At 42.5% G+C, this 16,602-nt stretch overlaps 1 protein-coding gene across 2 annotated transcripts in view; it reads left to right on the top strand.

Annotated features, from left to right (window-relative positions):
• Positions 1–16,158, top strand: part of LOC125014676 (zinc finger protein 609-like) — a 29,447-nt gene extending 13,289 nt beyond the window's left edge. The window contains exons 2-9 of one of the 2 annotated variants that reach the window (XM_047595937.1): positions 2,359–3,224; positions 7,162–7,390; positions 7,951–8,038; positions 8,462–10,604; positions 12,325–12,706; positions 13,583–13,936; positions 14,698–14,767; positions 15,251–16,158. In XM_047595937.1, the coding sequence (XP_047451893.1) occupies positions 2,490–3,224; positions 7,162–7,390; positions 7,951–8,038; positions 8,462–10,604; positions 12,325–12,706; positions 13,583–13,936; positions 14,698–14,767; positions 15,251–15,260 (4,011 nt within the window). In that variant the 5' untranslated portion in view covers positions 2,359–2,489 and the 3' untranslated portion in view covers positions 15,261–16,158. Of the gene's footprint in view, positions 1–2,358; positions 3,225–7,161; positions 7,391–7,950; positions 8,039–8,461; positions 10,605–12,324; positions 12,707–13,582; positions 13,937–14,697; positions 14,777–15,250 lie in introns of both variants that reach the window. The other variant, XM_047595938.1, reaches the window with a different exon arrangement.
• The last annotated feature ends 444 nt before the right edge of the window (positions 16,159–16,602 follow it).

Raw genomic sequence — 16,602 nt, 5'->3', positions numbered from 1 at the left:
AACGTCTTCCACCTCCACACTACGTGGCGATATGTCACTTGTCAGCAGGTCAATACAGCCTTAATACCCCTTTCTAGTTGACCTATTATGTCATATAATAAAGAAGAGTCGTTCATGTGGCAGACCGGCATCTCAAACAACAACCATATGGATAATAGTACAGCTCTTTTAATCTCATACATAAGGTGTACCTTCTTTTTCTGTGATGACTTTCTTGTATGTTTTTGGGTCATATGCTAGCGCAGTGCTTGTGGCGCATGCACACACGCATTATCCAGTTAAAAGTCCAATTAAGCATATACATGTCGGAGAAAATTGTTTTCCAATCGCACCATCTGGGTGTCTTAATTGAATAAGGAGAACTCTGATTTTTGCCAGAGTAACGTGTTTACATGCCCTTAAGTGGCCCAGTTAAAGTCTGATTAAGGCAATAATTAGTTTTTTCACCTGCAGGTAGAAGCACTGACTGTAATTACAGTTACATTTCCCATGTTTTTGCCACTCAGGGGGCATGGCCCCGGGTGGCAGTGACATCAGTGCATACCCTCTATATGTCTTTGAGTGTTCCTGCTGACAGACAAAAAGGCTCAAACAGGCAAGGAAATCATTTCTGTGGCTGGCTGTGTGCCTCAGGATCTCCTACGGATGTGGTGCAGGTGTGAAGGTTGGAGGCTCTAACAGATGGAATAGGAAATTTTAAGACACAATAAGAAGAAATGTATCCTACAATACCCCAGCAGTCATGTCACAAGAATTTATGGAAGTGTTGAGATTTCTTTCATTCAGGTGAGGTCACAGTAGTAGTAGGAGTGAGGTGGTGAGATGTGAAACATTATTGACGCAGTGCTAAAATGTCATAACAGCTCTTTTGTCAGATTTATGTCACAATTACTCTTGTAAAATGTACCATCTAGGTTTTTAGTATTTGGAAATTGTTTTGCTCTTGATGTTTGTCACATAAGACTCACTTGTGTTGTCAGTTGGTGGTATGACACATGTTCAAGCTGGAACTCTGGTTTATTGTCTGTATACAATGCCTGTAAATGACGAGCTGATGTCTGTGCAAAGTTTCATGTATTTTAAATCACTGAGTATACACCACCATTATGGGACAGATGCCACAGCACTTTGTGGCATTTCATCTACTTTGGAATTTGCAGCTGTAATGGCTGTGTAGTTTGTGAATGGTCACAGATTTTATTTATGACTTTTGCAGTATTGCATTAAATGCTTCTGTGCTTGTTTTATAACAAAATTGAATGGCAGCATTTATCTATATTTTTCTGTTAACATAGTTTCAGTAACAATCCAAATAGTCTCAAGACACTGTACAGAACCCAGAGCTCAAAAATAACAGAACAAGTAATAAGGATAAAACCGTCTTTCAACAGGAAGAACCTTAAGTAGAACCCAGCTCAAGCAGAGGGAAAGTCCCCTGGGAGCTTGAACATAGTGCAGCCCAACTAAGGGGTATTTTAGGGTCAGTTGAGCCAACTCTAACTATCAACCTACCAAACCCAAACTGGGAGCTGGTGGAGAGAGGCCGGGAAGCTAAAGGCTCTATCAGCCATTAAAGTTTTGTGAAACTCTAGGAACCACAATTAAGCCTACACTTTACACTTAACTGTACACTGAACCTCCCAGCGCTTGGCACTGGTCTGTGAATGTGTGTGTGCTTTTGTGAATGAGTGTGGTGAGATAGATGAAGATAAATTAATCTGGTTTAATATTGTGGTGTTAATTAAGATAAAAAAAAAAAAAATACAAAAAAAGTTTGTATGTGATCTAAAATACATGTATATCCATCTCTATCTGGAGAGAAGGAGTCCTAAAATAGATGGGTCCTACGTGTGATTCTAATGCTACTGTACTTACATCTTTGACAGTTCTGGGAAGCATGTTATGAGTTCTCAAATATCTACAATTGTCTCAATAAAGGGGATTCTGAAGACATTTCTACTGAGAACTGAAATAACAGATGCCTCAACAGAACTGTGACTCTTCGTCAGCCTGGCTTTAAATGTGGTTAAACTATCATTTATATTTCAAGATGGGCCAAGCCAACGTTTTACACAGGACTAATGGGTTTTCTCAATGTTGTGGAATGTTAGGAAGAATTGATACTAAAGTCTTAAAATTACTTCAGCATCATTTTTTGTTTGTTTAATATTTGTGTAAATTCATTTCATTCATTTTAAAATCATTATGGAGCGGCAGTGTGACAGAAATGCCAGTTTAGTGTGTTTGTGTGAGTGTGTGAGGAGCACACAGAAGAGAGAATCTGTTGTAAAGCAAGATTTCTTTGTTCTAGTCTTTTGATGTGGTCTTCTTAGTCTAATCTGTTTCTCCTGTTCACAGGAGGCGATGTGGGGAGCAAGGAGGAAGCGTGGGGTGCACCCCTGAGGAGGCATCCTGCGGCTGGTAGGAGCGCGGCCCTCCTGCGGCCCTCCTGTGGCCCTCCTGTGGCGCTCCGGGACGCTCCTACTAAGATGTCCCTCAGCAGCAGTCCTGCAGGCGGGAAAGGTGTGGACTCCAACGCGGTGGACGCGTATGACAGTGGTGATGAGTGGGATATCGGTGTTGGCAATCTAATTATTGACCTGGATGCCGATTTAGAGAAGGACAAATTAGAGATGTCAAGTAGTAAGGAGGGAGGGGGCATGGGTGCCCCTCCCAGCGCTGTGGCTGTTTTACCTGACAATATCAAGTTTGTTAGTCCTGTAGCCACCGCACAGGGCAAGGAGAGCAAATCAAAATCAAAGCGTAGTAAAAACTCTAAGGAGAGTGTTAAGGTTCCAGTCTCAGATGGAGCGAAGAAGGAGGTTCAGGGCCGGGTACCCGGTGACCCACCACCGCAGAACCTCAACTCTACTCCGACTAAGGGAACTGACAAGTCTAGTAAACCCTCCCGTATCCTCCCTCCTGTGAAAAAGGACAAAGATGGGGTGTCTGGGAAAAGTAAGAAGGAGAAAATGGATGTTGTGGCCACAGGAGTGATTAACACTGAGAAAGAATCCGGGGCCCCTATCCTGACATTAGGGGCCGCTCGCAGTAGCCCATTTGAGGACCAACCAAACCCAGAGCTGGTCTCATCAGAACAGCTTGGGAATATGACACTGGACTCAGGAACAGGAATTGGCCAGAGCGTTACCATGACAATGGAGCAGGAGGAGGTGGACAGCAGTGATTGCCGAAATATGAAGAAAGTCCTCAGTGGTGAGAAGGTAAAAGGATATAATGTTGAGTTTTTTATCCAATTGAAATGTTTTAATTCTCTGTGCCTTGTAAAAGGACACGCTTTGGCTCTAGTCTAGTCTCAATAAAATGTCTTGCTTTTTTATGTTCCCTTTATTCATGTTAGTTTTGTGTGTTTGATTCGTTCTTAAAAAGAAACCTAATGAATAGATGGAGCTTTAAATTTGAGTCTTTGAACAGGAGATGACCGTACCTAATGCTGTTAACTCATGTGTCACCTGTGCTCTTTATGCAGATTACCTACCAATTTAGATCTTCATTGTAAGGTTTTGAGTACATGCTCTTGGATATACTCCTGGAGTTGTTGAGTATGAAATCAAGATGGCCTTTATATAATTGTTGTGATAGTTGTGCTTTTTTTTTTTTTTTTTTTTTTTTTATAAAGTTTGTTCAAGCTTCTCAAGGTTGAATTGTGATTTTCTTGGTCAGAGAATGTTGGTTCCTAGTTTTACATATATGATATATACAGAAATCTATGCAGTTGAAGCAGCAGGTCACCCTGATTGTGGTACCAAAGATGTTATATGCATGGAGTACGGTAATAAAGTTGTGTAGAGAAAAAAATGATCTTTTAATATAGTATGTCTATGCTGTGTGTACACTAGGTCAATAGCAGCAAAGATATTGGAATGTACACCAAGAGATTTATACAGTACAAAGTGATCAGGCATAACATTTAGACACCATTTCTAAAATTGTGTGGGTCCCCATTTTACTGGCAAAACATCCCTGCCCCATTGAGGCACGGATTCTACAAGACCGCTAGAGATGTGCTGTGGTATCTGACACCAAGATTGTAGCAGCCGATCCTTTAAGTCCTGTAAGTTGCGAGGTGGGCTTCCTTAGATTGGACTTGTATGTTCAGGACATCCCACTGATGCTTGATTGGATTGAGATTTGAGGAATTTGGAGGCCAAGTCAACACCTCGAACTCGTGCAACCCAAACCATCCCTGAACCCTTTTTGCTTCATCGCAGGGTACAACATCCTGCTGAAAAAATCCACAGCAATCAGGGAATACTGTTTCCATGAAAGCTTGTACATGGTCTGCAACATTGCTTATGTACGTGGCACATGTCAAAATAACATCTGCATGGCTGGCAGGACCCAAAGTTTCCAGCAGAATATTGCCTAAAGCATCTCACTGCTTCTTGCGGCTTGCCTTCTTCTCATACTGTAACCTGGTGGTGTGTGTTCCCCAGGTAAGGGTGCTTGGCCGTATGATGGGCACCAGTCAAAAGTTTGGACACCTTCTAATTCAGTTCAGTGAAAAAGTGTGTCCAAACCTCACAGGAATGATGCCACATTTTGCTTGACTTCGTAGAGGCAGCCTCCCATAGCTCTGGCTGTGTCTCATTGGTTAATCTCCAGACACTCCCAAAGGTGCTTGGGAAAAGAGCAATATGCTCCCTTTGATATTGTATGGCAGTTGTCTTGTGTTAATTTATCCCCGGTGGGATGCTTATATTTTGCCAGCTTGTGGTTCAGGTTTGTGTGGTTGTAATTGCCAAAAATGAAAAGAAGGGAGTTCTGGACTTCTTTCATGGTCATATTGGGCCAACTCATAGAGCAGTTATCAGTGGCAACTGTGAATCATCCTGTTTTAAAGTGTCATTTAACTGACTAAAATTAAAGTAATTAAAAAAAATACATCAGCATTATATTAAGATCCTAAAATCATAGAAACTGCCATTCACTAACATGATGTGGAATGGTTTATGACCTACACTCTAGCCACCCACCAAGGGTGAGCTCTACCTGCTTTGGAAGGCCACTCAGGTGAGGTATATTAGCAAATAAATGTAGGTAAATTGTGCTTGATATGTAATGCTTTTATTTCCATAAATGTTTTTTTTGTTTATTTTGTTGCAAGAACAGTTAATTGACAAAATAGCAGCTTCAGATAGTTTCTTAGTCAGGATGGTGGGTATACGGTAGGGATAAGGGGAAATGGTGTGCAGTTGACTAGGCTTCAGTTTGCAGCACAACGATGTTTCTAGACTTCAGTGAATGCCTGCCTTTTTTTTTCCAGACACAGTAATCCTGTGCTTTTAGTGAGGCACTCTGTTATGAAGTCACCATCTGAGAAAGGTTTACTGTCTAGCTGTCTAATGAGTTGAGGAACTGCAGAATGAGGCATTTTCATCTTTTTGTTAGCATGTTATAGACTGGACTAGCTGCCATTTCCCAACTTTCTGCTCTCGACTTTTGGTTTCATGGCGTACTTTCTTCATAGCAACCAAACGCATATCAAAGGGACACACTTACCCTCTTTTTTTGTGGAAAAAATTTTGATTTTTTTTTTCACCGTGTCTGAAAATTTCTACTCTTGCTATTTTGCATTTCGTTGGTTTTGCAATGGTTGATCACCTCTGACAAAAGTCTTTGATTAATCTTGTTTGGTGGAGGGGCTGCAGTGTCAAAGACACAAGCACCACCGACTGTTACAACTAAGTAATACCATACACTCAAGCGCAAATTCCATGTGTGGGCCATATTCCAAGGGCCGCAGTTTGATGTGGATGTGCAGGAACAGCATTTTTTACTGTTGGGAAAACCAGATTAGAACTTACGTTTCAGAACCAATAGGTTAAAATAAAATATCTGAAATGTTCAGAGCTGCTGTCATTCAGTGATGATTCAGTTGTTTGATGGCCTATGGGTGCTTGCGTTCCTTGCTGGTGTTGTGTGCCTCTTTGTGACCTGGGTGTTGGGCTGTGTTGTGAGTCCAGATGAGCTCCTCACTGATGTGGATGCCCAGGAATTTGAAGGATTAGCATTAGGTTTCACCTGCTCTGCTGGGCTTTCCTTCCTCGGGTTGACACTCATCTCCTTAGTCTTCTCAACATTTAAGGAGGGATGACGCCATCTGAGCCAGCTCTTCTTTGTAAGCTGCCACCTTTCTACCAGTGTTCACTATAATCTTTCTTGGTCACAGCGAATAATGGACCACGAAAGGAATGTGGCTTCTTGTTGTAATGAATACCTCTCTAATGGAATGGAGGAAAAGGTACTTGTTTCATCCCACGGGATAAGTAAAGAGTCCATCTAATCTAATCTGAGTTTGTTTTTGGTCCAAACTCAGCAGTCAGTAACAGAGGTGTGAAACATTCCCCATGTCCCCAGAGGAAATACTGTGAACTTGCTCACGTCCCTTTCTATAAAAAGAGTGTGACAAAGCCTGTATATTTATACATAGCAAATGAAGTGGTACTTACTGATCCATAGTGAACATGGCAAATATTTACTTGTTAACTTATGTTCTATCACTGTTCACTGTGGTGAAATTGTCAAGAGGGTACACATTTTGAATCTGTTACAATAAATGCAGGCTTGTAACTTGTGTTGCATACTGTACTGTTTTGTATTTGGACTTATACACAAGGAGGATTAATTCCAGGGACCATATATGTGGAAATTTACCTTGCTAAACACTTATTGATAATACACTCCACTATACACTGTTGAAATTTGTATGTGTATGTATGATTAGCTTACCCCTTCTGCATAAATAGCAGGGTGAAGTGCCTGTAAATGCTGTATTCCTGTGGCAGCTTTCTAGTTGTGGTAGGCTATCATTAACTGTCTGAGATCAGCCCACACCTCATCCGATCACATGACAGGGATGCACGTCTTGAACGACAGTTGGTACAAAGAGGCCATATATTTGTAATATCTGATGAAATAACATAGTCCCTTGCTGTTAACAGAGAAAGGCACATAATTATTATAATATTTTAGTTATAACTCGTCAGCATCAACAAAAAAATGTTTGTTGATGTATGTTTTTTGCTTCAATATCCAAATGAATACTGCTTTGTATGTAAGGGAATCCTGTCAGTACTCAAAAAATGCCTCTCTCATACTTACATACTCCTCTACTTACATTCTCCCTTCGACCTCCAGATGGAGTCTCCGGTCTCTGCTCCAACTCTTCCTCCTCTGCACCTCCTTGGCCCTGTTGCCAACAGCAGCGACATCTCGTCCCCCTGTGAGCAAATCATGGTTCGCACTCGGTCAGTTGCAGTGAACACAGCTGACGCTGCACTTGCAACTGAGCCAGAATGTCTAGGACCCTGTGAGCCAGGCACCAGTGTTAACCTGGAGGGCATTGTGTGGCAGGAGACGGAGGATGGTGAGATATTATTATACAGGGTCAATTATGTTACATTTAGAATGTGAACCCACTGCAAAGATGAATTATGTTTATAGTGGCTCAAACCCCAGAAGAATCTTTTCACTCATGCTGTAAAATCATTCACTGCCACAAACTCACTGGCATATATGCACCTAATGTAATTGGTTTGTCGAATGGGTAGACGTATCACTGTGACTGTAAATGGTAAACAGTCTTGTTTTTGTATAGCACTTTTCTACCTTTAGGTAAGTATTTTTAGTCACAGTCACACATGTAACCATTGGATCATTCTATCCATTTGTAAAGCGACCAAATAGAGTCTCTCACACTCTAAATTAATGGGCCCTGAACAATAACATTTGATGTATGTATTGACAGTCATACTTTACACAGTTCACCTAGGTGAAATGATTCCTCTATATTAGTTGCTGGCTGCCAAGTACCAGGAAAAATGTATACAGGTGTACTTGTTGTTGGGTTAATTTTTGAGACACTCATTGCATATACCCAAAACTTTTTCGTACATGTATAGTTTAACTATCTGTGTTTCTCTGTAGGAATGTTGGTTGTCAATGTCACCTGGAGGAACAAGACATATGTCGGAACCCTGTTAGACTGTACGAGACATGACTGGGCCCCACCAAGGTACATAAACAAATGGGCTTGTTTTAAGCGAATCTAGGGGAGTTTTTCAGTTAGCTGAGGGAAAACTAGGAATACTAGTACTAGGAACGATTATTCCATTTTAAGGTCACAACTTTCTGCACACTTGATCAATTTGTTCAAACACCTTCTTTTTCAACAATGGATAAAGAGAAAAGTAAAAAAGAAGAGTCATTTTCTATGGGAAAATGCAGAATATGTCCCCTTTTAAAGAGAATACTTGACAAAACAACTTAAATAGGTTTCAACTTAAAGTTTTTGTACATACATTGTATAAGAGAGACAAAATACTGGATACCACTGTGAAGGTGGAGCAAGGTGTGTCTGAATAGAACGTCTTAAGTAATTAAAGTTTCTTTTTCGTTCTCTCTGCTCGTGTTCATTGTTGTCACTGTGTGTTTTCAGGTTCTGTGAGTCTCCAACCAGTGATGTGGAGATGCGAAGTGGTCGTGGTCGGGGGAAAAGGATGCGTCCCAGCAGTAATACACCATTGAATGACAACAGCAATTCCTCAGACAACAAAGGGAGTAGCAGTAGCAGTAGCAAGACACGTAGTGCTGCTGCAAATGGCAAAGGTCGGCGGGGTAGCCAGACAGCCACTTGTGCTGAAGATGCTAAGGCCAGCCCATCCTCTGCCAAGAGAAAGACCAAACCTGCCTCTGATATGGAACCCACCTCCAGCTCTGAGGACACCAAAGCTTCAAAGCGCATGAGAACTAACTCAACTGGTGGTGGGCCCCCACTTCTGGGAGGTAAAACGGAATCCCTTCCACCGCCACAGCTGGATCGCACTTGCCCTTCTCCTGTACTCATTGACTGCCCCCATCCTAACTGCAACAAGAAGTATAAGCATATCAATGGACTGAAATATCACCAGGCTCGTGCTCACAATGACCATGACATCCGATTAGACCAGGATGGAGACAGTGAACATGGGGAGGACACTGTCCTCCATTCTGACCTATCTTCCTGCAATGGTGCTGCCATCTCCCCTGCCCGCTCGACTACACCAAAGGGAACTCCCTCCCTCTCATCGGGAAAATTAATCTCAAAGGGGAAGAAGAAGACAGGGGAGGCTGAGCTTGAGATGACGGATGCTGGTGAGGAAGGGGCGTGTTTGACTGATGAAGCCAGTAACGATGGTATGGACGACAGAAGGGCCAAAAAAGTGGCATCTGGCGGCAAACCTGATAAACTGGCGCAAAAAGGCTTGAAGCCAGGCCGCCCTGTAGCTCATGGCACCCCTGGAGTCCCCTTGCCATACTCCCTGCAGACACCCTCCCCTGCTTTGGGCTCAGTGGTACAGTCAGTACCCAAGAGTCCCCAGCTGAAGACCATCCAACCTAAACCACCACCACTAACTGAAGCCTCTGCCATCCCTACCATTGCCAAGGACAAGAAAAAGAAAGATAAGAAAAAGAGGGAGGGAGCGAGAGAGGGGGACAGTCCAAAGGCAATGTGTAAGACAGGGAGGCCAGAAGAGGGGAAGAGCCCATACTCTGAGGCATCAGATCCTTTGCTTAATGGTTCCACAGAAGCTCATCAAAGTCGGTTGGCCAGCATCAAAGCTGAGGCCGACAAGGTGTACAGCTTCTCAGACAATGCCCCCAGCCCGTCCATTGGAGTGGCCAGCAGGATCGAGGCTGGCCTTGTAGTTCCCCTCCACCTGAACCAGAATGGAGCTGACAACACATCAGTCAAGACTAGCAGCCCCGCCTATTCTGACATCTCTGACGCAGGGGAGGACGGGGAGGGGAAGGCAGAGGGAGTGAAGGTGAAGCCGGAGCCTGACCTGGGACTCCGTGAAGGCGCAAAGAAGGCACTATTTCCCGCTCAGGCTACCAATAAGGAATCACCATACTACCCCACCTACGACTCTTACTACTCCCCAAGCTACTCCAACCCCAGCCCCGGAGCAGCCCCAACTCATGTCGAAGGAGCACAGGTAAAGGTTAAAAGGGAGGAAGATCTGGAGGTAGGAGAGGATAGCAAACCCAAGGTTGAGCCTCCAGAGGAGAGAAAGCCTGAGCCAGGACCTCAACAGCCATCAGTCATCCAGCAACGCTCCAACATGTATACCCAACCTCTGTACTACAACCAATACTACGTCCCCCCCTACTCCTACTCCCCGGATCAGACATACCACGCCCACCTATTGACTACAAACCCTGCCTACCGCCAGCAGTATGAAGACAGGCAGCGTCAGGCTGACAAGAAGTCAGAGGGCAAGGAGCGTGAAACTTGTGGGAAAGATGAATGGAAGCAGAAACCCTCAATGCCCCCCACTCTGTCTAGAGCACCTAGTCTCACTGAACTGGGTTCTAAGGGTGGACTGAACCCAGCTAAGCCCAAAGAGTCCCCAGGGGCTTCAGAACAGTCCAAGTCTGTCATCATGGCAAAAGGAGAAGACCCCAAGGTTCCTGCTAGTCAGACTGAAGGTCTGAAGATCAAGCTGAGTGAAGCAGGGGATCATGGAAAAGAGGAGGCCAAGTCTGGGATGGAACTGGGCAGGCCAGCTGGTGCAGAGCCTACAATGTGGTACAGACAGGTAACTACATGTATATGTTGACTATTAACATAGTGTGGCTATATTGTGTCTCACCTGCTCTCAGTAAGAACTCCATTAGATTTAATGTCTATTTTTCAGTACCCAGGTGTCTACTTTTGTTTTAATTTTACAAACTCTTACTATACTGGGTACAACCCGTTAAGTATATCCGGTAAGCATATTCACATGTGGACAAAATCGTTAAAGACAGAAAAACCCACGATGGGCACTGGAATAACTTTTTTAAGCGCTGAAATTGAGAAAAACTGAACATTAAGTAACTGTTTGAAGACACGCCTTAGTTTAACTTGTGTCAATGGCCAAACTATTTTCAATCTTTCAAAGTGGGGCCATCATTTTTGTCCGGGCTAGTTTCATTAGTTTGTTTTTTGAACCACAATACAAAAGCAACTCATTTTCATCAGTTTATTTTCGTTAAAAAAACAAAATTAATTACTTTTGTCAATTTCAGTTTTCATTTCATTTCATCATTTCATTGAGCACTGAGGATTTTCTTTCTTTAACCTAAGGTTACCAACAATTGTGTTCACGTGTGTACCTGGTTTGTGATGGAAAATGTATTTATGAAAGTTGGAAGCTTTACTGCAACAGGATTCAAATGGATTTAGATTTAACTGAACTTGATCCTGAATCAGTGTTCAACAGCAGCAGTACAGCAGTATTGGTATGTAATGAAGAAAACCCAAAGGGTGAATTCAGCTGCAGGAGGACACCGAACTTATTACTGAATCAACAAACACAGAAACCGGTTCTTTATTTTAACTTAATTACCAATACATGCATGTATTTATATGTATTCACTGTTTGTTTCACGTTTGAAAGATGCAAAATGCTCTAGCAAAAACAGATTTGGAGGCCATTTCCCTAAACCTGCAAAGTCTCTGTAAGCTCGTTACTTGCGACATGACACGTTTTTTTTCTTCTTCTTTATCCCTATTTAGATGCAGGTGAGTATTACCTAATGTGATTTAGAAAGTATTCCTCTATGGTTTTTTTTGTTTTTGTTTTTAAACTTTCTTGCGGGTTAAGTAAACTGTTTTACTAAAATTTGCCAGAAGTAAATATTGTACCTTTTACACCACTACATTTATCAAATGTCTTGATCTGTTGGCATGTAATTTGGCTCCCCCTTTACAGATGAGACAAACACATCAGTGCATCAATAAATGAAATTCAATACATGTAAAGGTGCTGCTGTATATGTCATCCGTCTCATCTTGTGAGAGTTTGTTCTTTATACCGTGTTGCGATATTCTTTTGAAGGTCCCTTATATCGCTATGAAGTATGAAGAGATTGTTAAGACTGTTCAAACACACTCCCCAAATCACAGAAATGGTGATTCAGCCAGAATTGGTATTTTTACAGGACCTCCGTTTCCAGAAATATTGTGGATAATTTTCTGTGTAATTTTTAATTTTTACATGGGTGATTTCAACAGAATTAAGATCAGAGACAAGTATTACCAGTACTTGAGGTCCCCACGTAATATTGATTCCATGTGAATTTATAGTGATCCAACATTTACCATCCGCAAATGCTCAAAAAATGCTTTAGTGAAACAAAAAAGACCCTTAGTGGGAGGCAGGGGATGGTAGCCGATTGTATTAAGTAACTGTCACAAAGTTAGATCCTTTAGTTTGCATTAAACACTTGACACGGTCAGTGGTCCTCAGTTGCATTTCTTTTTCATCTCTGCAGGAGCCAGACTCGCGGTTATGGCCCTATGTCTACCCCAGCAAATACTCAGAGGCTCCCAAGTCACAGGAAGAGGACAGATGGAAGGATGAGAGGGAGCGAGAGCGTGACAGGAAAGGGAAGGAGGACCGGCCGCGGCCCAAAGAAGGTCTCCAAAAAGAGGAGATGAAGGAGGGAACTGAGGGAAGGACACAGCTGCCCCCAGAGGAACACCGTGGGGCAGGGAAGGAGGTGCGCCCCAGTCACATGCAGTTTCCCTCCACCCTTGCCCAGCACCAGGGCTATATGCCCTATATGCACGGACCTTATGCCTACAGCCAGGGCTATGAGCCCAGCCACCCCGGCTGCAGAGCCATTCCCTCAGTTATGATGCAGAACTACCCAGGTAAGAAAACGGACTGTTCACATCTTTATTTTCCAGCTGCATTAAAGCACAGAAAGACGAGTCTAGCAACACATTATTAATACTGAAATCATTTAATTAATCAAGTGATTACTTCTAAAATTAAAAACCAAATATTTGACTTGAAACAAGGACACGTTGGGTGTCTTGCGGTGTCATTGGTTTTGTTGCTATTCTGGTTCTGTTAACAGATAAACAAGTCCAAACATGTAAACCACATATCCAAATATATATCTGTATCTAAAAATACACTTAAAAATAAATTTAAACAATTGCAATAAAGTATGTTGATGAGTGAGCTTTAAATGATGGGTATAAGCTGGGCTAAGAGCTAACTCCAACCCTGTGTTTAATAGAGTAAATAATAGAGTTATTGACCATCAGGAAAAGACCAAAACATATTTCCCAAATTTTCTTTTACCAGCCCACTTACATGTCATTTATCAAGGAAACCTTCTCAGTCACTAGTTGTAGTCTCAGAAATTGTGTTGTATGTTTTCTTCTTGATTCTTTTGAGGCATATTGGGCTGCAGAGAACATTTTCTATTTCCTGAATTAAAAAGTTAATACTTTCAGAGGAAAATTAGTTTGCAAATCAACATATTGTTTTCTTTTGTTAGTATTGACATATTTTCACTCAATATTTTGAGTAGTATGGATGGATGGATACTTTATTTATCCCATGGGGGATAAATTATATATATTAGTGGTGATATGTTTTTGATAAAAAAGCAAAATATCTGAAAGAGCAACATGAGCAGAACTTAAAACGTACCCAGGAAAAGTGTGGGGTTGAAAAGTCTGTTTTTCCAACGATGGCTTTTGAACTCTTGGAATTCTTTTTTTCTTCTTTGTCAGGCTCCTACCTGCCAGCTGGTTATTCCTTCTCATATGGTGGGAAGGTTCCTGCAGGGGAGGATGGGGAGAAACCCTCCAGGTCCAGTCCAACAGTAAAACCGATGAGTGAGGCCAAAGCGCTCGACCTGCTGCAGCAGCATGCCAGCCAATACAAAAGCAAATCGCCTTCCATCCAAGACAACAAGGCCGCACATGAGCGAGACAGAGAGAGGGAGAGAGACAGGGAAAGGGAGAGAGACCGTGAGAGAGACGGCGAGCGGCCACGATCGTCACCTTCCCAGCGCATCCTGCCTTCTCATCATCACCTAGGATACCCGTTGTTGTCAGGACAGTATGACCTGTCCTATCCCTCAGGTGAGAGTTGCATGTCATGACAATACCGTTGACATTACCTATGTATGTCAGTTTTAAACACTGAAGCTACTACTCTGTTACCAATCTGCTCAAGACTTAATGTTGATCTGTTTGCTTTTATGTAGATAACAGGCCAAACTACTGTTCAACTTAATATTAGGGATTATAGTTACTGGAGTGGCTGCATATACGGCATCCAATATTTTGATGTGTAGATTAGCCAACTATTATATGGAATAGGGGTTTCTCGGAACTATGTTCATGGACCTTGAGATCTTCGACGCTGCCTCTTTTGATGCCTAGCCTTGACCATGGATTCTCTAGATGAAATGCAACTAGAGGAACTGAGTTCATCAAAAGGATGCTCTTCCCTGCAGAAAGTTTGTGTGATAGAAGCACATCTGGGGTGCCTCATTTCTCCAGCATCAAATGTGTCAGAATTGCTGTTTAGAAATGCTGGAACCGGTTAAGTAGCCTCATGTCAAATTGATGCAGAAGCATACGGCATCTATTAGTTGGTGTGTCCGCAATGCAGGAACTGAGTACATTTGCAGTTGTTGGAATTCTGTTTATGAGGTAGTTTTTAACTTTGTTGATACAAGAAAACCCTGAGTAGTGTACTGGTATGGTGGTTGGTCCAGACATAAGTGCATGTTGACTGGTTAAATATGTGACTGCAGCAGTGACAAGAGACATTTTTAATTGTGTTAACAATAATCAAGTCGACTTTATTAATCAAGCAACATTGTCTTCTTTTCCAGGCCTCTCTTCGTCTGCCATTGTTGCCAGTCAGCAAGCATCTGCCCCATCCATGTACCCCCCTGCACGGAGGTGAGATTGGTAAGATACATGTACTTATCTTCATATTATGTTGTATTCTATTTTCTGTATATAAATACACTGCACTTTATTCTATTTCCAGCATAAGTGAATATGGTAATCCCCTCCTATTAAACAGTTGTCTGGGCTGATCAATAGTGCTCACCATGTTTCTGACAAATATGTACTGAAATACACTTCAACTTCATGTGTCCTGGTCTTCCTGTACCCTGATGATGCTGGAGCTCAATCTGGCATTACAAAACAGCAGCACCACCTAGTGGTCATAAATCAATATCTTGGTATGCTTGTTTACAGCGTAGAGGGCCACATACAGTATACTATAGCTGTAACTGGTATATTTTGTTGGTTTGTGCTCTCAAAGGTGAAAATGTGCATAAAAACAAATGGAAGAATTAATCTGTCTGTCTAAAAGCCTGACTGGCTCGTGCTCCTGCACACCCATCTTTTAAGACTGATAATGTCCTTCTACAGGCACACCTGATTGGCTGATCACCACCCCTCTCGGTCATGTGACTGGATCACATGAAGAAGCATTTCTGTTGTAACATCAGTTTAATGGTGTTTTGTGTATGTTTGATATCTCTGCCTGGACAGCCAGTTGGCTGATCCTCCTCTCACTGGAATGGAGCAGAAGGATTGAAGCCGTGATTCTACTGGCCGTGCTCGTTCCATGTGAGCACGCAGCAGAGGTTTTGGCTCACAGACTAAAGGCAAAGTGAACCTCGTGGTTGGAGACACAACGGGATGCTGACGGTTGTCGGTGCTATTGTGATGTAAGGTGGAGCAGCTGTTTTGAAGACAGTTCTGTGCTGCTGTAGTTGGGGGGAGGGAGGGGGGGGGTGTCTTCAATTTCACACTGGTAGCAGTGAAAGGACAGTTACATCCCATCTTTTGGAGCCAAGCCTTTAACTGTGTGTCATTTTATGACGTACAGCCATATCACAGTTTTTAAATTTCATCCTCACATTTTGGCACCTCTGACCTCTCTGAGATCCTGCAGCTCAGGTTTGGACTCCACTGGACATCATCACACCTTAACCTTGATGTATCTCAACTTCATGGAAAACAGAAAGAACACTATGAACAGAAGAGGACAGACCAATCAGAGGGCAGCATTTGGACTGATGCTGCATCCTCAGGCTGACTGACCGACAGGGAGGCAGTCAGGCGGCATCAGGCTCCTCCTCCTCAGTGTAGCTGTAATGTACTGTGTGTGTGCGTGCGAGCGTGTGTGTGTGTAAATACTGTACAGAGGAATTATTTTAAAGAGCCTGTTGGATGATGTTGGATTTCCTACTCTTCTTTTTGTCTGGTAGCCTCTGCCTCTGTTTTTCTACTGTTGTTGATCTGATATTAAACCTGTAGCTGGTGGAACGGCGCTCAAGTTCAGTGTCTTCATTTATTACACCTCAGACGCTAAGTACTGGTGGTTGTGTTACTGCTTGCTAGAAATTGGTGAATTGGTATAGCCCAATATTGTTCTTTCACTGCCAGGGAAAAGAAATGTTTCGATGCACACTTTTACAAACAGCGAGGAATAGTATGGATTCAGAATTTAACTGTAGTGATACTGCCTGTTGCACACACACAGCGATTTACAATTTCCTCGCAGATTCTCTGTAAGCATTATAGTCTTGCATAGAGTGCTGAAGAAAATTCTAGCATTTTGGTTTTACAGAATAATAAATAGTAATTACACTACAGTCACAAACATTATTAATTGGACACGCCAGATGTTGTTTCTGATAAAAGCTCTTTAAATACCTAAACGCACATCCTGGCAGCTGGCTTCATTTTTTTTTTTTCAAATGGGTGGATGTGTC

The sequence above is a fragment of the Mugil cephalus genome, chromosome 10 (genome assembly GCF_022458985.1).
Source record: "Mugil cephalus isolate CIBA_MC_2020 chromosome 10, CIBA_Mcephalus_1.1, whole genome shotgun sequence".
NCBI classification, from domain to species: Eukaryota; Metazoa; Chordata; class Actinopteri; order Mugiliformes; family Mugilidae; genus Mugil; species Mugil cephalus.
The sequence above is the reverse complement of the archived record's forward strand: the minus strand, read 5'-3'. Positions and strand labels throughout refer to the sequence as shown.